Source organism: Vicugna pacos, chromosome 7, assembly GCF_048564905.1.
Source record: "Vicugna pacos chromosome 7, VicPac4, whole genome shotgun sequence".
Taxonomy (NCBI): domain Eukaryota; kingdom Metazoa; phylum Chordata; class Mammalia; order Artiodactyla; family Camelidae; genus Vicugna; species Vicugna pacos.
The window spans coordinates 35979520-36003125 of record NC_132993.1 but is presented as its reverse complement, the minus strand read 5'-3'; the positions used below and the strand labels follow the sequence as shown (position 1 = coordinate 36003125).

At 40.8% G+C, this 23606-nt stretch overlaps 1 protein-coding gene across 4 annotated transcripts in view; it reads right to left on the bottom strand.

Moving 5' to 3' along the window:
- Positions 1–23606, bottom strand: part of ELMO1 (engulfment and cell motility 1) — a 488726-nt gene that overhangs the window by 355095 nt on the left and 110025 nt on the right. For all 4 annotated transcript variants that reach the window (XM_015237313.3, XM_072964661.1, XM_006201899.4 and 1 more), the window contains one exon: positions 23533–23605. In XM_015237313.3, the coding sequence (XP_015092799.2) occupies positions 23533–23605 (73 nt within the window). The remainder of the gene's footprint in view (positions 1–23532; position 23606) is intronic.

Below are 23606 nucleotides of genomic sequence, written 5' to 3'. Positions count from 1 at the left end.
CAGTGCCGCCATTAATGCCTGAAATAAGATATATCATAAGCTCTAATAACTAGTGTAAATTCTAATTAGTGCAATGATCGTAAGTGACATTTTGAGATCACTGCAATAACAGCAATACAGGGAATCATCCATGATTTCTACAGGTAACATCAGCACAGGTACTGTTTATACTGTCGTGGCCTGTTGCCCACATTCATAACTGAGATAATGCAGGATGTATATTTTCACATAGTTGTAACTTTCTTCCTATACAAGTTCATGGATCTCAGGTTAAAACAGTAGCTTTCCATTGTACTTAGAAGAAAAAATTCCTTCTATGGTTGAAAAGAGTCTTGATGTGGCCTTGAGCAACCTCTACAATCATATCCGACCCTCCGCCACTCCCCAGCTCGCTACCCTGTTCCCTTCCGTTCCTAACCACACCAAGCTCTCCGTGCTTCAGAGCTTTCGTGCTGGTTGTGCCTTTTCCTGCAAGGCTAGGATCCACCTACTAGTTATTCTCAAGTCTTGGCACAAATGTCACGTCTTTAGAGAGCCATTTCCTGATGCCGTACAACAATCTTGGCCACGGATGGACACCCCTGGCCTTGCAGAGAGATGCTGAGTGCCCTAGAGCTTTAGAGTATAAGTTTGTTTCTTGGGGTTCATATAACTGGAGGAAGAAGGGTCTCAAGCCCCCCAGTTCTGGAAACCATGTCCACCCTCCTGTAGTCTTATTTCATTTATTCTGTTTACTTGGAAACTCAAACCAAGTCAAGTCCTATTTCTGACCCATTCTTGAACTTAAATTACGTGTAGCTTAGCAGACTAAGCTCAGTAGCAATGCCCATCACACTCTGCCCCCATCTCTTCATCGTGCGACCCCATTTATATCCTTCAGAGCACTTACCCAATCTGAAAAGAAATACCTTGTTCATTTTTTTTAACTTCCTGTATGGCTCCATCCACACCCATGAGATCATATGCACTAGAGGAGTTGGCATCTTCATGTTTTGTTCATCACCAGTGTCTAGAACAGTGCCTCGTAGGTAAACCATGCTCAATACATACTTTCTGAGTGACTGAAATGGATATTTTAATCATAATAAGATCTGAAGCAACAGGAAGAATATATTTGTAAACTAAAACTAAAGACCACTTATGTCTCCAAAGAGAGAAATATGGTCCCTTTCTTTCTTCCACTGTGCAAATAAATCACAAGACCATCTTTCCTTTCCTTTCCTAGTCTACAACCTTCAGTCAACCAATGAATATTTATTTCACACCTACCACAAGACACTTGTATCATTAACTGCTTTTCAAAAAAAGAGAACTGAGATACGCTTGCTTATATTCCACTATCAAACCACGTGTCCTCAATAACGTCCTGAATGGAAGTGAATCACATTCCAACGTCCTGTTCACCTAAGCCACAGCGTCAGGCTGCGCTAACACAGAAGCAGAGTTTTAAGCAGCCCCAGACAGCTACAGCTGAGCTCTGAGGCTCATGAGACCATCCAGAACCTCACCCGGAAATTCACCTGTTTCAGGCCCAGAGAGGAAGGGCCTAGTTATAAGAAAATACCAGATACAGGCCTTAGAAAAGCCGGACCTGGCTTCAGTGCTGAAAGTGAAAGTCCCCAGCAGTTCACTGTAGAGAAAATACGGGATTTAGCTTGAATCCCATTAGAGGTTCCTTCCTTCTACCTTATCTTTTCTTTCTCCTCACACCAGGAGCCAAATCAGAGTTTAAGTAGACTCTTCTAGAGGAGTTAGCATGGATGATAAATGAAAGAGGAGGGAATTAAACAGTCAAAACTTTGAAAGTATTACCGTAGAACTCCTCAAAGAAAACTAAGGTTGTAAGCTCCTTGACCTGGGTCTTGGACTCTCTAGATTTGACACTAAAAGCAAAGGCAATAAAAGTGAAAAACAGACAAGTGGGACTACATCAAAGTTTCTCCACAACAAAAGGAACTGTCAATAAAATGAAAAGGCAACATAGTGAATGGGAGAAAATGATTTATAAATGATTTACAAATCATGTAGCTGATAAGGGGTTAATACCCAAAATATATGAAGAACTCATACAACTCAACAGCAAAAAAAAAAATCCAAAACAACAACCCTCCCCCAAAAAAACCCCCACAAAGAATCTGATGGAAAAAAATGGGTAGAGAAACTAAATAGACATTTTTTCCAAAGAAAAATGATGAAGATGCACATGAAAAGATGTTCAACAGCCCTAATCGTCAGAGATCTACAAATCAAAACCCCAATGAGCTATCACCTCACAGCTCTTTTTATTGGCTATTATCAAAAAGATACAAAGTAACAAGTGTTTGCAAAGATAGGGAGAAAAGGGAACCCTTATGCACGTTGGTGGTAATGTAAATTGGTGCAGCCACTATGGAAAATGGTATGAAGTTTCCTCAAAAAGTTAGAACTAAAAGTACCACATGACTCTGCAATTTCACTTCTGGGTATTAATCTGAGGAAAACAAAACCACTAACTTGAAAAGATATATGCAGTCCTGTTTTACACTGTTTACAATAGCCCAGACATGGGAACAACCTAAGTGTCCATTGATGAATGGATGGATAAAGAAAACATGGTACACATATATACAATGAAATATTATTCAGCCACAAGAAAAAAGAAAATCCTACCACTTGCAGCAACATGGATGGAACTTGAGGACATTATACTAAGTGAAATAAGTGGGCAAAGAAAGATAAATACCGTGTATCTCACTCACATGTGGAATTTTTAAAAAAGAGCAAATAAAAACCGAGTTCCCAGATACGGACAACAGGTAAGATTGGTGGTTGCCAGAGGCTCGGAGGATGGGGTTGGCAGAATGAATGAAGGGAGTGAGTCAAAGGTACAAATTTCCAGTTACAAAACAAATTAGTAATGGGGATGTCACAGCATGGTGACTATAGTTAATAATACTGTATTGCGTATTTGAAAGTCGCTAAGAAAAAAAAATCTGTAAGTATGGATGGTAAGGGATGTTAACTAGCTTTTTTGTGTTGATTATCTCACTATGTACATAGATGTCCAATTATTATGTTGCACACCTGAAATTAATATAGTGTTATGCCAATTATACCACAATTAAAAAAAACATTAAAGGTATTAAAAAGCTCATCTACATCTTAGCTTTGCTCCTCCTTTTTTACTGGAGCCCCTATCCTGCACTGGGACATCCAAACCTTGCCTCTAGAAGCTGTCTGTCTTATTGGGAGTACTGATCCTAAATTCCTCTAAGGACTAGTGAAGTAGTGAGCAAGAAAAAGACCACACAAAGTCAATTAGGACAAGTTTTTTCCATAAGAGTTGATCCAAAGATAAGTATCGGAAACATTTCCTTTATAGCCTTATTCTCTGCCATAAGTGTGTCTATCCAGATGAATTAACTAATGGGTATGAAAGGGCATCTACTCGGTGAAATAAATGCCTTTCTCACATAGAGATTCTATAATGAGATTTTGGGTTTTTAACTATAAAAAGATACTGCGAAACAAGATGACATGCATCAGAGAAACATTAGCTGATTTAAAAGGGAAGACTTTTAGCAAAAGGTAAAGCTTTAGATAAAACTGAGTTAAAATTCAGGCTGTACAATTAGTCATACACAAGCATATTCAAGTTACTTAATCTCTCTGATACTTAATTTTGTTAACCTTAAAAAAAGGGAATACACTGATAAATACACCTTAGTGTATTTGTAGAAATTGTTTAATTGCAACAGAAAGTCTTGTACACAGCAAACACTCAATAAATTGTACAAAGATAGCTCTGAACCATGGAAGTGTTTTTAAAAGATACAATTTATGATGGATACAAAAGTATGAGGTACCTAGGCATACATCTCACTAAAATATACAAGAACTTTGAGGGAAAAATTATAAGACTTGATTGAAAAATGTTAAGGGATATTCTAATAAATGGAAAAACACATTGTTTTCATGGATGAGATAGATAATATGCTAATGAAAGCAATTTTCCCCATAAATTAATCCATAAATTAATTCCACCTTAGTCAAAATATTAACAGGATTTGACAAATCAATGTTAAAATTCACACGGCAGAGTAAAAGACTTAGACTACTTAGGGTGATTTTGATAAAGAAAAAGAAGACAGATTCATCCCACTAAACATCAAGTCTTGTTACTGAGTTGTAAGTGCTCAAAGCTGTATAATGAAGAACAAAACAGAAAGCCACAGAGATGCCTATATTCAAAAAAACTCGACTCCCTACAGCAGTGACAATGTAAATCATGGGACTGGGAAGATGCACAATGAATTATTCAATAAAAAGTGCTAGAAGGAAAAAGATACAGTTAGATCCCTGCCTAATACAAACACACTTTCAAAATGGATTAATGACCCTATACGAAAATCAAGACTTTCTAACTATTGAGAGAAAACAAAGGAGAATACCACTATAATACACGGCTGGAGGAAGTGTTTTTAAACAAAACATAAGAAGCCCAAGAAATATAAGAAAAAAGTGATCTATCTGATAATATTAAATGATTTTATTAACTTCTGTTTGACAATTGATACCAAAGAAGACTAAACAGTTATGGACTAGGTGGAGATATGTGAAAAAGATCTGTGTCCATATCCTATGAAGAACTCCTATGAATCAACGGGAATAAAATACTCCCCTCCCACTGTTGGACAAAGACCGTACAGGCAGTTCCTAGAAAGGAAATCTGAAGACACAACAAACATAGGAAACAGGCTCAGCCTCAGCAATTAGAGACATACAAATTAAAGCCACAAGAAGTCGCACGCCTTGCCCACCCCTACCCCGCCCCATCCAGTTGGCTAACTGCAGCAGGACTGTGACATGAGCACTGGGTAAAAGAAGGGAAGAGGAACTTGACTTTGTGGGTGGGACTAGGCTAGCAGAAACACTTGAAAGCAGTTTGGCAGCTTCCAGTAAAGTTAAAGACTCAACCCAACAGCTTTCTATATTCTAGTCTAGAAAAACCTTCCAATGGGGTCACACGAGTACAGGAACAAGGATATTCATGACAGTACTATTTGTGATTCCGAAATTGGGGGGAAAAAACGTAACTGCTTATCAGTGGGAAACTGGATAAATCAACTGTGTTTTATTCATGCCATGAGACTATTCATAAGCCATCTCAAAAATATAAATTTGGGTGAAAAAAATTAAATTGCAAAAGGTTACCTTCAGTATATGATAACCGATAATTTAAATTTTAAAACACAAAATAATTCTCTACATTATTCATGAATACATACATATGCAGAAAACCTATCAAACATTCATGAGAATAATATACAGCAATTTCAGGCTAGTATTTACCTCTGAAGAGGGAGGAATAGGAGCAGAGACAGGAAAAATGATACAGCAGGGCTGTAGCTGGGTTGCCCTTTTTTAAGTAACAGGTAAAATGTTCCTCTCTATTAATGTCTAGATGATTGGGTATATAGGTGTCAATGTATCCTTTTTTGTACTTTTTTTCATATGTTTGAAATATTGCTTGATTAAAAAGTTTCAAATTACTACTTAATTGAGTTCTGCTTTAAAAAACTGAAAACCACTAGTGCAAAACACATCTGTCTGAATCAAAAGTAGCGGTTGGACTTCTTACATCTATGCGTTACTTTGTAATGAGGGAACAATTAAAGATAAACATGTATTTAAAAACAATGTGCTGACTATAAATTAGCCTTGCACAATCCTGTTCTTCTTTTCCCTCCCAACAGTTATATTCTTAAAACAACCAAAATGCAGTCTTTTGAAAAAGTGCCTATTAGCCAAGCCAGTGGTTTTTCAAATAATGGGATCTTTTTGTTCTAGAAATGGAAAAAAAAAAAATCCCTCAGATGGTGCCTCCGAACCTAAAATAGACAAAGAGGTATTGTATTAATATTAACATGCTTTGTGAGCTTAAGTTTGTAAATGTATATATTTTATTAAGGTAATCAGCAGGAATCATGTAGCTTTTTTATTAATATAAAAATTCAATATCTGGTATTATGGATGATCATTACAATAATATACTAAGCTTCCATATTCAGTTTGCTTTTGTGTTTTGTTATCTTAATGTAGAGGAAATCTGGATGCATTCACACCATATGCTCATTTTCTATTGCTGCGTAACAAACTACCACACCTTCGAAGCTTAAGCAAAAGTATGATGTTGCAGTTTCTAAAGGTCAGGGGTGTAGCACAGTTTAACTGGGTCCTCTGCTCGGGTTCCAACAGGGTTGAGATCGAGGTGTCAGAAGGCCATATCCTTATTAGGAACTCAGAGGCCACTTCCAAGTTCATTTCAGTTGTCATTGCATTGGTTTCCTGTGGTTTTATGACTAAGATCCCGCTCCCTGCCACCCCTATTTCCTTGCCAGCTGTTGACCAGGGCCCACTCTCAGCTCTGAGAGGTTGCTCTTCTCCAAGCCAACAGGAGAGCATCTCTTTAATGCTTCACCTTCGGTAAAGGGCCCATCTGATTAAGTCACGTCCACAAGGATAATCCCCCTTTTCATTAACCAAAAGTCAAGGGATTAAGGACTTTAACTGCAACTGCGAATCCCTTCAACATACAGTGTGATGTAATCGCAAGAGTGACCTCCCATCATATTCACAGGTCCAGACCACACTCAGAAGGAGGGGATGACATGGGGCATGCCACAGTAGGGGGTGGGAATCTTGGGGACCATTTTAGACTTCTGCCTCCAATACCCAGGTATGAAGCTGTCAGTGGTAACCTTCAAGATCTAAACTTGAAATCTCAGGAGTTTCTCCAGGTGCTTGGAAGGGAACAAGAGGGCACATTTTCTTTGAAATCTGTATGACTAACATCTAATCTCAACTCAGTCCTCATAATCAGTATTGGAGGTCAGGCAAAGAGCACTCAAAACTTACAGAAAGGAATAAAATTCAGTTTTCCCCTGTTATCTGAAACTGACATGTGCCCATGCCAAGAAGCCTGAACTATCCCTGATCGGATAAGAACCAGGCATTCAGGTGCCGCAGCAGGAAACTTGCTTAGGTGATTTTACTTGAGTGGGTGGATTCATGCCTGATTTAAAATAAAACAGTACAATCTTCCCGGTCAATGACACGTTTATAAGAAGTGTAAATATATGCACAAGGATGGAGGAAATGAAATGCTTCACATTGAGGTCTGCCTAAAGTCAACTTAACCTGGTAGCTTAAGTTAATAATAATGAAGCCATTATTATACTTTATGTTGATTTTTTATTCATGTTGAAATAGTCAAAATAATACTTTAAAGGCCGGATAAATCAAATACTTCTGAAGACCTGAACCATCTCTAAAATCCCCTGAAATGGAAACGTCTTTGCAATAAAATAGAAGATCTCGGTTTCAGTTCAGAGCTGTGTGACCTAAAGCTTCAAACCTCCCCCCACCCCAAGACCCTTGGGAGCCCTAAATGCTTAAATGAATTGCCTGTGAAAGTGTCTGGCACCCAGGGTAGCGGCAGCTACACAAGTCAGGACGACCCAGCTTGACTCATCATTCAACTTCTATTGATGTCTTCTGGTATTACACAAAGATTCAGTTTAAGGAATGGATACTTTAGCATTATTTTAAAAACAAAAACAAAAAGAGAGAGGAAGAGAGAGAAAAGGCAAACAATCTGAAAATCCAAACAAAAAGAACTGATTTAAAAACCAAGTTGAATACTTCTTAGCCATTAAGAAAGTTTGACAAATAAATAGGAAATATGATTCATGGATGGATGACCATGGACTAAGCGCCTGGCATAGCATTACCCTGTTTAATCTTCATTACGCAGTGAAGTGGGAAGAGTTACTAACCAACATGTTAAGATGCCTACTAGACACTAAGTTAAAATTTAAAACACAAATTATGCAAGAATGTGTATGCTATGATTCCATTTTACAAAACGAATGCACAGCCAAACTCACATATGTTGGAAGTGCATCTACTAAAACATCAGTGGTTTTCTCTGAGTACTAGAATCCTGATCATTAGAACAATTTTTATTCTTTTTCTTCTAATATATCAATGTGATTAATCTGTGTAAATTTTTAAAATGAAATTTGAGATTTCATATCTATCTGTTTGGTTAGGAGCAACAGATATTGAAAAACAAAGTTTTACATAAGTTGCATTAAATTAGTTAAGTGGCATCTGATTTTTTTTATATATCTAAAAATCTGCACTAGCCTACAAGTCTAAAGTTGCAAGAAAGAGGGCATCTGAACAAAAAGAGAAAGAAAAGTAGATGAACAGAGACTAGGAAGAGACAGTTTTTAAAAGATGGCTAATAACCTAAAACAAGAGATGGTAGTGAGGAAAGATGGAGTGAAAGAAAACTAAAGTCCACAGATAAGAAGGAAGGAAGGAAGGAAGGAAGGAAGGAAGGAAGGAAGGAAGGAAGGAAGGAAGGAAGGAAGGAAGGAGGAAGGGAGGGAGGGAGGGAAGAAAGGAAGGATCAGCAGGAAAAAAAAGGGGGGCCACAGGAGAAGAAAAAAATAAACATCAGGAAGCAGAGAAAGAATGGGAAAAACGGAAGAAATACATTTTAAAAAATGGAGGAGGAAGCCATCCCTTCTTATTCATCTCTTAATGAAATGGAAAATTTTAGATAAGACCACAGTGAATCACTTTAAATTTTTGTTTGCTTGTTTCATTTTGTTTTTTGTAATTTTCCCCTGTAAGACTGAAGAGTGACTGAAGAATGCTTTATAACCAAAGTTAACTTGATTGACACCAGTCCCAGAGACTTGATGGGACTGAAATGAAAACACCAGGTATTGTGCAGCTTTCTCTTTTGCCACAGCACCAAGCACAAGACTGTCTTTGAAAAACAAAGAGTAGTTACTAGTTTACAAGTGCAGTTAATGGTAACAAAGCACTCACTTTTATTTTTTAACTGTAATCTTCAAAAACTTTCCCTTTCCAATTTTCCCAAAATCTCCTATTCCAATTTTCCCAAAATTATACTCAAAAGAAGGTGTGAACATCAAAATACCTAAGAAATTCCCTCTAAAGTCCTGTGAACACTTGCTCAATTTACCCAATTAGTCTTCCTTCTCCAACCTTCAAAAAGAGAAGCAATAAATCTTTCCTCCTCCTGCATCCTTTATCAACATGGAAAATCATCTCATTGCTGCTCTACCTTTTAATGATGTAAATTTCCTTCTATTTGTCTTACTTTAACTATCTTTTCTTCTTCCTCTTAGCTTAAAAATTTGAAATCTAGAAAAAGTAGAAGACATAGCTTAATCTTCGGATATCTCGTGGAAAATAGTAAATCTATCTAACAGCTTTTCCCTGAGAGAGAAAGGCATCTGGGAATTTAGTCAAAAGCTCCAAAGTTCTTTGCCATTTTTCCATGGAGAGGAGGGGTACGTGTCTTCTCCACATGAATCTGGTGAGGCTTATGACTGCTTTCAGCAGCAGGGTACAGCAGGAGATTCTACAAAACTTCCAAGGCTAAGTCATAAAGAGCCACTCAGCATCTGTTTGGTTCTCTTGGACCACTGGCTCTCAGGAAGTGCCCTCTCAGGGAGCTTCTTGGAACACTGCCACCATGCTGTGAGGAAGCCACACGGAAAGGCCACAGGTAGGCACTGCAGTTCACAATGCTAGCTGAACCCAGCCCTTGAGTCATCCTAGCCCAGGAGCCAGATACATGAGTGAAGAAGCTTCCAAATGATTCCAGCCCCCAGATATTCACATCTTCCCAGATGAGACTCTAGACATCATCAAACAGAGACAAGCCATCATCCTTGCACCATGTCCAAATCCCTGACCCAGGGAATCAGTGAGTGTAACTAATCATCGCCACTGATAATGGAGTTTTGTTTTATATTACTGAATCTGGAGTGTTTTAATGCAAAAATAGATAACTGGAACGGTGGAGATCAAAAAGAAATGATCATGCAATCGTTATCACTGTAACTTAATGCTGATCACAGTGAAAAGAGTGGGCATTCTAGACCCCCAATATCACAGAGTGTCTCATCCAGAAAACAGTTGCAGACCCGCTACGTTTCATGAGTGCAAACAAGATCTCCTTCCTCAGTCCTCTCCCCAGTCTTTCTACCAAACTTTGTATCTATTTTTTATTTCTTGTCTTCCTTTTGTTCATGCCTATCCCTCAAGTCTGTCCTTCGATCATTGATCTGCTGTTGTAGTGGGCGTTCATTCCTTCTTTTTTTTTTTTTCTTTTTGAGAATTGTTCTAGACACTGGGATAGCAAAGCTGAGGAAACCTAACTTTGTGACCTCATAGAGCAGAAAGTGAAACGAAACGGTTTTCACACTGGGGATAAAAATCAGTAACAATCATGAAGTCACCCAGATGGGTCCTAGCAAACATTTTAAAAATATAAAACAAAATCGTAAGTAAAAGACTAAAAATAACAACAACAATGGAAAGGCATTTCCAGTAGCATGAGTAGTATGGTGACTATAGTTTCATGACTTTTTTGTGTTACCTTTGACAAACACACGCTATATATTGTGTTACCATCTTAAAACTTTGAGAACCATAGCCCAATAGCTATTCAAAAATAAACCACATCCCCGGAGTATAAAGAAACATGCATGGGATTGTGCTTAGGAAATTTACAACTAGCTTTCTGGCTTTGGAACACAATATATAAGAGTCATAGAGTCATTCTCTGAACTCATTGCCTCTACTGATAACGGGTTTTTGTTTTTAACTCTTGTTAGTTTTGTTTAGAAGGGCTGTCCTGGTATTTCTAGGGTCATTTTTGGTAAACAAGTGCTTGCCTTTGGAGGAAACCCGTGTGCCACTTACTTTGTATCTGAGCATTACACAGTTAAATGTTTCAGTACTTGAGTCAATCTATTCATTGGTTTAATAGCTGAACTGGAGAACATGGAATTACCATGACCTCCGGCATTTATCTTTGCTTGCAATTCCAGAAGCGGTTGTATCTTACCAAACACAAGCTAGGGAGCCTAAGCAAAAAAAAAAAAAAGTTAGCTGGCTGTGTAATCATCTTGTTATAGCCTCTACCCAACAGTCAGTGGTAAACATTAAATAACATGTCATAAAACCCACTGACATCTGAGTAATGCTGGTGGCAGTCAGTACCCTCCTCTCTCCTGCTCCCTCTCATTTGTATGACTCAACTTAGACAGTCTTTTTTTTTCTTCACATTGAAATAAGCATATACTCTTCCAAGTCCTGGAGGAAAAGCACCAAATGATTTTAAATGATAGCTCCCCTCCAATTCCCAAACTCTAATTAGAATATTCTAAAAACACCCCAAAAATGTTTTTAGATACTTCAGAAAGCCTAATGCCAATTTAGCTTGAGTCACTAAGAGCAAAGGCACCAGGAGGGAGGTGGGGTGACATTCCCAGAAAAGGAAACGGCTGGCTGAAGCCCAGTGCTACGGCTGGATGGCTCCTGAGGGAAGTTGGGACAGTCTGAGGCATGTGTGTATATGTGCAGGTGTGTGGATACATTTCAGTTTTTACAAGTTGGGCTTGACAGGTCGAGAAAGCGCTGAGGGAACCCAGGAGTAGTACCTGCCACTCTATCCCAAACAACATCCCAGGAACCAAATACCCAGGGACGCCAAGTGGCTATCATCCTGCCCCTAGCTCAACCCCTGCCTTTTGTCTTTGACTACTGAATTGGGAAAAATCCAATACGTCCATAAAGTAAATCTTAATAATATTAATAATCTTTTGGTCCCTGACTTGGAAAATCTCAAAATGTAACATCTAGGGGATGACAGTAAACTATTCTTGGTTCACATGTGGCATGCTGCTACAGACTGAATGTTTGTGTCCCCTCAAAAGTCAGATCCTAGCCCTCAGGAGTGAAATCCTAACGCCCAACGTGATGGTATTGGGAGGTGTAGCCTGAGGAGGTGATTAGGTCATGAGAAAGCCTTCGTGAATGAGATTAGTGCCCTTAGGAAAGCTCCCTCTCTCTGTCTGCCTGATGAGGGCACAAGGACCAGGTGGCCGAATCAGGAAGCATCCCCTCACCAGACGCTGAATCTGCCAGCACCCTCACCTTGAACTTCCAGACTCCAGATCTGCTGTTTGTAAGACACTCAGTCTATGCGATTTTTATTATGGAAGCTGAAAGGGCTAAGACATAGCAAACACAGTACGCCAAATTCCAAAGTGCTTTTCCTGTTGGCCAAGATTCTTGCTACAACCTTTGCTCTTAGTAACTTGCTTTCACTGTATGTAACTGTAATTCCAACTGCAAACACTGGCATTTAATTGTTCCTTGGTTATGAAAAAAATGTGTCAGCACAGTGGAGTGTGACTACCATAAATTTCTCCTTCATCTAATGAAAAAGAGTGTGTGGGGGTCGGGGGGAGAGAATGCCAACAAGGTTTTGAAGTCAGTTGCCCGTATTTTCCTTCACGGAAACTTTAAAGCATGTATTTAAGCCTAGAATTCTCTCTACTCTTCTATGACCACTGCTTCCACAGAGCCAAGCCTGCCTGGACTAAAGAACTGAAGATGGGTGAGCACATGAATATTAATGGATCCGTCAGGGTGAAATCAAGTAAAACTCTCTTTCTCAGAATTGAACTACTGCACAATTTGGGGTAAATTATCTGTCACAGCTACAGTTTGGTTCTTAGAGGCTGTTGTTTGCTACAATGGAAATAAAAATGGTAACACCAACTTTAAAACTGCATTACTCTCTGATCCTCTGCATAATGAATTATTTGTAGAAAGTGAGGTACCAGAGGGTCTCTTATTTTTGCCTCCCCACAGCGATTGCTGTGAACTAGAGATAAATTCCTACAGCTGACCAAGTTCTCCAAAATAGGTCATTTATTTTAAAGGAGTACTTAAATCCATGCGACTGGGTTTAAGAATCGTCTTATGCAATCTCATGAATCTTTAAAATTTTCAGTCGACATCCAGCACGGTATAAATATTATGTGTGTGTGTGTATGTACGTATGTACGTACTTATTTTGGAAAAGATAATCAGTTGTGGGGTACTGAAAGCCAACTTTTCAATACTGATTTAAGACTGAGAAGAGCATTAAGATTCATTTATTCACTCTACAATTCCTCCAGTGTGAATAATCTGAACGTGTATGTGCATATGCTGGTAATTGAATTAACCAACATTATACATAATTTAAGCAACTACTTGTACTTTTCAATCTCACAAAGAAAACTGCATCACAAAAAATCCACAATCTTTGAACACCTACAGAATATGTTCAAGGAACCAAGTGAGGCACTGGAGGGGACCCAGGAGTAGAATATGGAGTTTCTGTTGATAAGGCATTTGGAATCACAGGGAGGAGGAAATACAAATTAGCACACAAATAGTTAAATAAGAGTTCAAGGCAACAAAAAGAGCTGCAGGTCCTGATTAGCTAAGAGACAATAACCTGAAGAGACAATTCCTACAGCAGCAGAGGAAGAGAAGAGATTTAGACCTGAAGGACTTGACGTAGAAATTAATCTCCAATATCAGGGTTAAGATTATTTCAGGCAAGCAGCCAAGGTTTCTTCTGGCTCAAATAATTTAGGATTGGTAAGGAGAAGAGAGTCGGCTGTCCTGAAATGGCAGTTACTTTAATGCCATTACTTCCAGTGTGTGTCTGTCTTTAAGACTCTTCTCCCCTAGAAGCAAGGAGTAGGTCATTTCATCTCTTTACCCTCAGCATCTAATCTAGGACTTGAAACAGAATGGGATGGAGGGAGGGCAGGCAGACAGGACTCAATTCCAAGTTAGTAAAGCTACACAAGGGAGACAGAACAAGGTTTATTTGCAGAACACCGAGGCAGTTTGGCTAATGTTGAGAAAACAAGAAAAAGATGGCAAATTGAAAATGTTGACTGGGGCTAGATTGTGACACACCTTTGACGGCCAGATTAAGTAAGGAAGTTGGGTCTCATTCTCCCTCAGCAATGATGGAGACCAAGCAGAATGATGTCCCCAGCTCAGGGAGCACAACAGGCCTACAAGCTGATAAGAATTCACAATATGGGTTTTCATCTGCAGACAAAAAATGCCGCCTGTCATTTCAATAAACAAAGAATGTCGCTTGACATTCTGGTAAACAGCAAATATTGTCTCCATCAAGCCATCAGCCACCGCAGCCAGCCTCCGAGAGCACCCTGAGGGGAATTCAGGATGGAGAAAAACAGGATACTGACCCGAGATAATGCATATCTAAGAAATAATTTCAGTGAGCCCAGGCTCCTGCCTCTTCCCAAACATAGAGAAGGGCTAAAATCATTAACTTGAGATGTCTGGGTTTTGGGGGTTTTTTTGTAATTAACAGTAATCTTCTGATGTTTGACTAAATGCTTTTGGTTTCCCCCTCAGCAAAAACTCCTATATAGCCTGGCTCCTCCCTTACCTCTTTGGAACCGTGCCTCAGAGCTATCTGACAGGCTGTCTCCTGGGCGATAGTCCTCAGGCAGGTCTTTGAATAAAACATAACCAGTAACTCTTAAGTTGTGTATTTTCTTCAGCAGACACATCGCATGCAGAAATCAGAAGATCAGGGACTGCTCACACTTCTAATGGGTAGTGTGCAGATGTGGCACTAGTACCACCTGGATTGGTTAAAACTGTTTGAACCCCAGCCTTGATCTACTCAATCCACATCTCTAGATTTGAGGCTGTCATCTACACTGACATCTGAGAGCTGCTGGTTTGGAACTGGACAGTACCCCAAGTAGAAACGACACAGGTTTATGATCTGAAAAATAAAGCGCTATATCCAACTCTGTTAATACACTAGAAACCACTGCATTGTACACTTTAAATGGGTAGATTTTTATGACGGATGAGTTCTACCTTAATTAAGATGTTAAAAAAAATTCTCAAGCTGAGCATAGTGCCCAGCACATGCAGGAAGGCAGTACAAGTTTCTTTTCGGGAATACCTGCAGGCATGGCTCTTTTCCTCCCGGCATGGCCACTTCTCTTGGACAGCCCTGGATTATGAGCAGGCAGATCCAGGACAAGCAGCCTGTCTAGGGAAGTCCAGTGCTTTCTAGAGACTGGAGACAGGCATACAAGCAGCCAACAGGGCAAGGTGCTTCCATAGCGGAAGTCAGGTTCGGTTAAAACCAAAGAAGAAAGAATTCAGCAGCAAGGCACACATGAACATGGAGTCTTTTACAAAGACGAGAGCAGGCAGCAGGGTGTGAGAAAGGCAAGAGACGGGGCCAAGGGGCGGCAAGAGACGGGGCCAAGGGGCAGCAGGAGAGAAATGCTGGCAGTCAGAGGAGCTGAAAAGCAGGAACATCTTTCTTCGTTCACTCCTGCCTGCTGTGAGCCGGTCCCTGAGGCACTGGCCCAGGTCTGCAAGCGGCAGCTTATGCTGGTTACACCTGGCTGAGTGAGGGGTACCTTGCTGAGGCAGCAACAGGGGCTTCTGTTGAACAAATCCAGAATCTTTTACTAAAGGCAGCAGCAAAGGGAGCTTCGCAGAGCGTATGTGGCTGGGCTAGGAAATTTACAGTGTTCCCGGGCTCTGGTTTAGGCAAATGAAAATGCCTGTCCCAGTGCAAGTTCTTTGATCAAGAGTAACTGAGACCTGCATGCAGTGGTTTTTAGGGGCAGGAGTGAAAAGCCACAGCAGCTCCTCTCACAGGGCTGCCAAGACAGGAAGCGGGAAGCAGAGAGGAAATCAGGATCAGCAGCCTCTCCCTCTCCCCCTCCTCAGACTCCCTCACAGGCCTTCATCCCCATTTATCTCAAGTCTTAATCCTTTCTGCAGACTCGTTTTATTCTGTACATGGGTGGCTAGGGCTACACAGCTCTGTTCTCAGCTTGCAGGGAGATGTATCTGCCCTGACATCGTATCAGCTTTGACTTCATCTGACCTTCTCGTGCTAACAAACACCATCACGCAGCTCACCTCTCAATTTCAGATTCCCAGGAGAGAATGTCGGGGGTTCAGCTAGGGTAAGGTGTCAATTTCTGGTCCCCATAGCTGTTGGGGGTAACAGGGAAGGGACACATGGCACCAGGCCCTAAGCTGCCCCTCTTAGAAGCCAGTGGAGGGGCAGCTCCCCAGGAGAAGACATGCTTCAGTTTGCTTTGTATTTTGTTTGGTGGTGGTGGCGGCACGTGAGAGTGTGAGTGTGTGTGTGTGTGTGTGTGTGTGTGTGTGTGTGTGTATTACTTTCTTCAGGGAAGAACACACTCCAAATGTGAGGCTTCCTTAAACTCTGTAACATACAGCACTTGTATTTATTTCCCCTAGTTAATCCTCTCACCTTGTAAATATTTTCAGTGATTTTCAAACATTTTTGCTCCTCACCCAGGATGAAAAAAAATAAGACTACACATGTATATGAATGCACAAGAAACAAATATTTCACAAAACAACACTTGTAACACACTCTGATCTTTCTCTACTCTATTGTGGTCCATTGTTTAATGTCTTTTCAACCTACTAAACTGATTTAACACCCACTAATATGTGGTGACCAACAGTTCGAAAAACCCTATTATTACCTCTCTTGTCCTGTAATTGTATCATTTAAAAGCCATTTTATACTTTTTACATTATACTGAAGATAGAAGAAAATTCCCCAATCTTTTCCCAAGAATACCCCAAACCTCACAACACTTTAGCCACTTTTAAAAGATGAGCCAAGTTGACCAGAGCTGTCTTGTGCTTAAGGGTATTGACACAGAGGTAGATGCAGTTAACACAAATGCCCCAGATTTCTTTTATTAGACAGCCTAGGTCCATCACACAAAAAAGGCCTATTTGAAATGAAAATTATCCAAAGCATATGTACAAAATTAAACTGTTTTCATTACAGTGTCCTTGAGCCAGCCACATGACACCCCTGTCCTCAATTTGTTTAGTGACCAACAGGGACTCACGCCTTTGTGTTAACCAACCCAGCTGAGAAGCACCATTCAGCGTCTCTGTACAAAGCTGACCTTCACACGCAGGGATAGAACCAGTTCCCTTGGACTCATCAGACTTGTTCCAAATGGAAAAGGAACTCCGCTGGTAATGTGTATACCTCTAGGGAATTTCTAAGGCAAATTACTGGGTCCAGCAATTCTGATCAAGCTGCATCATGGGGTTGCGGATATAAATAGAATCACGTGCTTTTTGGAGGACCGAGTGGGGTCAGAATAAGGGCTATCAGCAGAGAAGACCTGGCAGGTAAAAGAGAGGAAGGAAAGATCGATCTCCAACTCCAGCACCAAGAACTGGTGTGCTTTCCTCCCGTGGCACAGCACAGTGAGAAACACCAAGATTCCCGCCCGTCCCACTGCAGGGCCCTAGATCTGGAGTCAGACCCCCGAGTCCAGTCCCAGCTCTGCTACTCACACCCCTGAGCCTCAGCTGTGCCCTCCGGAGAATGGGGCACGTTAACAATAAAATCTGGTTCGGGGCTGACCGTGAAGATTAAAGTACAAGTAGCCCATGTGAAGCACGTAGCTGACCGCCTCCCTCAGAGCAAGCATCCAACAAACCTTCAGTGCACCTGTTACTGTTCCCCAGCTGACTCCTCAGGTGGCCTGCCCAGGCGCCTAAAACTCCCAAGAACTGTTCTGTCCTTGAATGAAGACATATCCCGTTAGTCTTTCAAAATTCAGTTCAGACACGGTTAGCCCACTCCAGAATCCTTGTGGATCCCTCTACTCTGTCCCTCCCTCTCCTTCTTCAGAACTCGTGCCCACGGCAAGGTTTTCTCCTCCGCTACCTTGGGATCCAAGGGTGCAGGGAATGAGATGTATTCTTATTGGGCTCTTTGTAGAGTCCAGTGCTCACACTGTGATAGTTGAACAATAATCAAGTAGTCTCCTGACCCAGGTGGGTCGCACAAGTCCCGGGGACACACAGTTCCTGTCTGTCCAGGGATCTGGGGGAGCTCAAGGTCTGTCTGAGAACCCAGAGCACTCAGGAAGTGGGAATAGCATTAAAAAGGAGTACGTTTCAAACGACCCCACTTCCTTCCCAAAGGTTCCTGGGGCCAGCTTTGCAGAGAGGGCCCGGATGAGGCATGGTTATTCCTATTATTACAAAATAAGATCTTAAAGAAACGAGATCCTGCCGAGGTGTATCACGATACTTCATATATTCTGAAGTAGGTCTTAGCACAGGGGCACCAATACCATTGTGAAGTCATGATAAAACTTCAATTGTCCACAAGTACACAGTCCTCCTAATGGCATCCTCCACCATGCCCCGTGTTTCCTGGGGACCTACCTGCCTGCACGCTTAAGGTTAAGGATGACGAGGCAATTTTCCTGTTTGCCTGAAAAGAATGGTATTAGTGGACTGATACTACCTTAGACAATTAGACAGTCCAGACCAAAGGCAAAGGAAAATGTGCTTTGTTAATCCCTACTGAGTGGAAGATTATGTTACAAATTTCTCCAAGTCATCCTCCTAAAGAATAAGGAAGCCACAGCCTAGTAAACTAGTAACCAATGCTCACAGGCTGTAACTTCTTGTTTTTGTTGACTTGAGGCAATTACCATCAGGATCACTGGCTTGGTGTCAGCAAGATAAAGGCGTCATAAACAAATCGAGGCCCAGGCAGTATGGACAGAGGGTCTCCAGGAGGTGGCACAGACAGCATCCGGGTCCAAGTCTCAGCTTGACCACTGCCCATCTGCATGACCTAAACAAGCTGTTGTGTAATCACTCTCTGATTCACTTTCCTCACTGTAAGTCAGAGATAATAATACCTCATCATCAGACTGGAATGAGGATAATGGACTAAAATGCCTAGCACTCCCTCTCTGTAGAATTCTTTTTCGGAAGACAAATTCCACTGGAACACTTAAACACGCAGTTTGGAAAAATAAACAAGTGGGATTACATCAAACAGAAAAGATTCTGCACGGCAAAGGAAACCACTGACAAAATGGAAACACAACCTATGGAACAGAGAAAACATCTGCAAATCATACATCTGATAAAGGGTTAAAATATAAAATATATAAGGAGCTCACACAACTCAATAGCAAACCATCAAACAATCCAATTTAAGAAAAGGGGAGAAGAACTGAATAGACATTTTTCCAAAGAAGACATACAAACAACCAACAAGTATATGACTACTCAGCATCACTAATCATCAGAGAAATGCAAATTAAAACCACAATGAGAAACCACTCACACCTGTTAGAATGGCTATTATCAAAAACAAAGAGAGAGAGAGAGATTGGGAAAGAGAGGTAAGTGTTGGTGAGGATACGAAAAAAGGGAACCCTCCTACATGGTCGGTAGGAATGTAAATTGGTGTAGGCACTATGGAAAACAGTATGCAAGTTCCTCAAAAAAATCAAAAATAGAACCATAATAAGGATCCAACAGTCCCACTTCTGGGTAGATATCCAAAGGAAAGGAAAGCAGGCTATCAAAGCGGAATCTGCCTTCCCATACTCACTGCAGCATTATTTACAATTAGATATGGAAACAACCTAAGGATGAATGGTTAGGATGAACAGTTAAAGAGGATGAGGTATATATATACATACAATGGAATATTATTCAGCCATGAGAAAGAAGTAAAGCTTGCCATTCGCAGCAACATGGATGGACCTTGAGGGTGTCCTGCTAAGTGAAATAAGTCAGAGAAAGACAAACACTGCATGGAATCACTTATCTGTGGAATCTTAAGATTAAAAAAAAAAGTCAAACTCATAGAAACAGAGAGAGGAAAAATTGGTTGCCAGGGGCTGAAGGCTTGGGGGAAATAGCAAGAGGTTGGTAAAGGGCTACAAAATTTCAAGTTATAAGATGAATAAAGTCTGAGGACCTAATGTAAAATATGGTGACTTAGTCAATGACACTGTATCGTATAATTGAAATTTGCTAAGAGAGTAGAACTTACATGTTGTCGCTAAATAAATACATGAATAAATAAGGTGATGGATATGTTAATCAACCAGATGGTGGGAATCTGTTTCACAATGTTACATGTAAACCAAATCACCATGACATACACTTAAATATCGTACAATTTTATTTGTCAATTATACCTCAATAAAGCTGAAAAAATACACAATTTACTTTTTGTTTTGTATTCCCTCTTTCTCTCTCTCTTTTTCTCTCTCTGTCTCTGAGACATCACCCTGAAAATATAAACGTTTCTGTGGTAGAATCTGAACTTGTAAATAGCTGAATCTTAACTTTCTGTAAGGTATTTGCACGTTATGCTTCTGCTGAACGCTGCTCAACAACCTGACATTTTCTCTCCCTGCACTGAAAAACAGGAGTTAATGATCCAATAAGCAAATAAAGACAATTTCAGAAAACGGGTTTGGATAACATGAGAAAAGCAGGGGAGATGCCTTCCTAAGGATCTCAGAAGAGACGCACAAGCATCCATCAGTTATATAAGGTGTTAGCTTGTCAGGCCATGCCTGGAGAATTGTTTCTTCTTTAAAATTACAGGCGATATTTCATCTCTGCCTGACGGAGGGAGACCACTCACTCACATACAAGGGAAAATCAGTAACCGAGAACATGTAAGAGTTTCGAAAATTAGTCACCGGTTACCATGGTAATGCAAACATTACCTAACAACTCACTGAGCTGTAAGTAACCAAGATGATGCTAAATACATTACTTAATAAATAGGAAATGGGCTCTATTTTTAGGAGTAATTGCAAGAAACGAGGTGGGCTTAACTGCAGATGGAAGGCAGCCCAGGTTTGCCCCCGAGGACCCAGGACTCAAGGTCCCTTTCCTGCGCTGTGTGCGTCAAGTTCTATGCCACATGCACACACCGCTGTGCCCAGTGACAGCTGCGGAGGAGCAGCGATGACACTTTACTTACAAACAAGGGGCTACGATTGGGAAATTGAGTCTTCGCATTCCCTAAACTTTCGGTAAAGGAAGAATCTCTGCTACTGGCCAGTGAAGGGAGACCCAGAATGACGACAGATTTAGGTGGCAGTTCCTTTACATTCAACGTTTAAATTTAAACCTCTAGATTCCTTTGAATTCAAGAATTTCCTCGGGCAACACAAGGTTTTCCAGAAAATGAGTAGGGTGCCCTATAAAATAGTAATTTCCCCATTGTTCTGTGTCATGTGAATTTTCTGAGTATCTATTAATATTAATTAGAATAAAAGCATAAATGGTACGTGAACTTTTAAATTATTCCAAGAATCGGCCACACAAACACATTCCTAAATCAAACTTAGGAGGTGACTGTGACTCCTGTCCACAGGGTTCAGTTCCTGGGACACTCAGGTCCCTGTCTCTTCAAAAAGTGGCCCCAGAGCAATGTTTCTCCAAGTCGCCCCTGGACACCTGCATCAGAACTCCACTGAGGGCTCTCAAAGTGCAAAGTCCTGCCATTCTGAGGTCATGTCCAAGGCCTGCCATTCTGAGTCTCCAGGGTTGGGATCTGAAAATCTACATTTCTAACAGGTCCTCTCTGAGATGCTTACGTTCTCCATTCTGAGAATTCCATCCTCAGTAATCTCCACTGCACGGAGGTCTCCTGACAATAATGGCAGAAGACAGGACAGCTACCAGGTGACACAATTCAATACAGTTAATCAAAGGCAGAGCTATTTGTGACTCAGCTGCTTCTGGGCCACAGCCCAGGGTAAACAACTAGCACATGTATGATGTGTGTGTGTGTGTGTGTGTGTGACACAAGTATTTCACAAGCCACACAGGTGATGCACTCTGACATGCTCTACTCCATTATATTCCAATTTTTAATGCCATGGCAACCAACTAAATTGATTTCACTACCCCCTAACTAGTGACCTTTGAAAACCTCTATTATAACTTCTATTGTCTTATCATTTTTATCACTTAATAATTTTTACACCTTTTCATATTATATCCCAAGTAGAAGAAAGCCATCCAATCTTTCCCAATAACACCCCCAAAGTCACAATATTTTAGTTACCTTCAAAAGGTAAACCAAGTTGAAATGAGGCAATCTTCTGTTTAAGGATATCAGCAGCAATACATTTAACTGCTAGTATTTAGCTTCTGTTTATTTATATCCTCTTTATCTCACAAAGAAGAACATGCAAATTATATAAATACAGTATAAAGTAAACGAAAAGTCTTAAGAAAGTTAAGCAAGGGGAAAGACCGTAACCGAGTGCAGAATGAATCAAAGGAACAAGTAAACATAATAAACTAACGCAACGCTGTAAATCAACTGTATTTCAATTTAAAAAAATAACAAATACAACACAAGCCAGGAAATCTAGTCCACTTGTTCACGCTCAGCTTCTGGCAATCATTGTACCGAGAAAAATACGATCAGTTATGAAGATTTCAGTGTCCATCTGGGAAGAATAAAGCAGTTTCTGAGAAGCACTTCCAGGCCTCTGGCTGTCCTCCCTGGGGCTGGACTGAACGCCCCTCCCCTCCCGCCACGCGCTCCACGGGAGGCGAGCAGTCACAGTGGGAACAGGACCCTGGTTCCTGCCTTCACTTTCCACCGCCACCCAATGCAAGGGGAAACTTCCGATCACTCTAGGGACTACTGATTGCGACAAAGCCAGGAGGCCTTAGGTCACCCAATTCTCCCTTTTCCCGGAGCATTTTGTATCTACTTCTGTCCCAGCACTGACCACCTTGCTGTAATGAAAACCGGTCACCGCGCTAACCCTCCCCTCCCCTCCCCACCAACCCCAGAAGGTTATCAGTTCCATGTGAACGACATTGGCTCCTATGCATTTCAGTGAATTTTCCGTAAAATTCCATAAAATGAATGTGAAACTTTTCTAGAAGTTCCCAAAAGGAAAAGTGACAGAAGCACAAAGATCTGGACTTGCTTCTTGGTTCCCTGGCTTGTTACCCCTGAGGTAGCTGGCCAAGCCGTCTCACTTTCATGATTCCAGTTCTTATCTGTTAACCAAAGCCAATGTTGTTTCCATCACACAGGTTAGTCTTGAGGACGAAATCAGCAGTGATGTAACGGGCCTGGCCCAGTTCCTGGCACACAGTAGGTGCTGAAGAAATGTCAGTTTTCCCTTCTCCTGCCAGGGGTCTCTAAGACATTAATTGCACTTGCTGCCACAGCCACTGTAGTCTCCACAACTCCCGCCTTCTCCTCCAAGCTCCCTAAAGAATAAAAATCACCCAAGAAGCAGGGCTTCCAAGAGCCATAGAACACTCCGTGCCTATAGAATGCCAGCTTTGAAATTTTTTTTTTTTGTCATTGTTTCAATTCCTTTAAGCAGAGCTTAGAGGTTGTTCAGGAAAAAAAAGAAGTCTGAGAAAGGAAAGCTAAACTAAGTCATTAAGTATCAAATAGATGCTTTAACCAAGCAATAAGACAGAGAGATAATTAGGAAATTCACTGCTAGAAGGCAAATGCTGTTGCTAAAACAGAATGCAGAAACATATTTGGTCTTCACTCTTGGATGGGCTAAATATCCCCTTGTTAATACTAAAGTAGCAGTTGTTTGCTTTGCAAACTCTATTTTCATGCGTGGTAGGGATGTAAAATTGACACCAGCATGTTTAGCCCTGATCAGAGGAAACATCATTTATACTTTAATTTCCTTAAACATAAGTGTCTCAGATTAAATAACGTGCTGGACCTACCTTTTCTGTGATATAGAAGTTGGAACTATCAGCATGCTGCAGTGCAAAGTATTCGTGGTTGGCAAGGGACCACC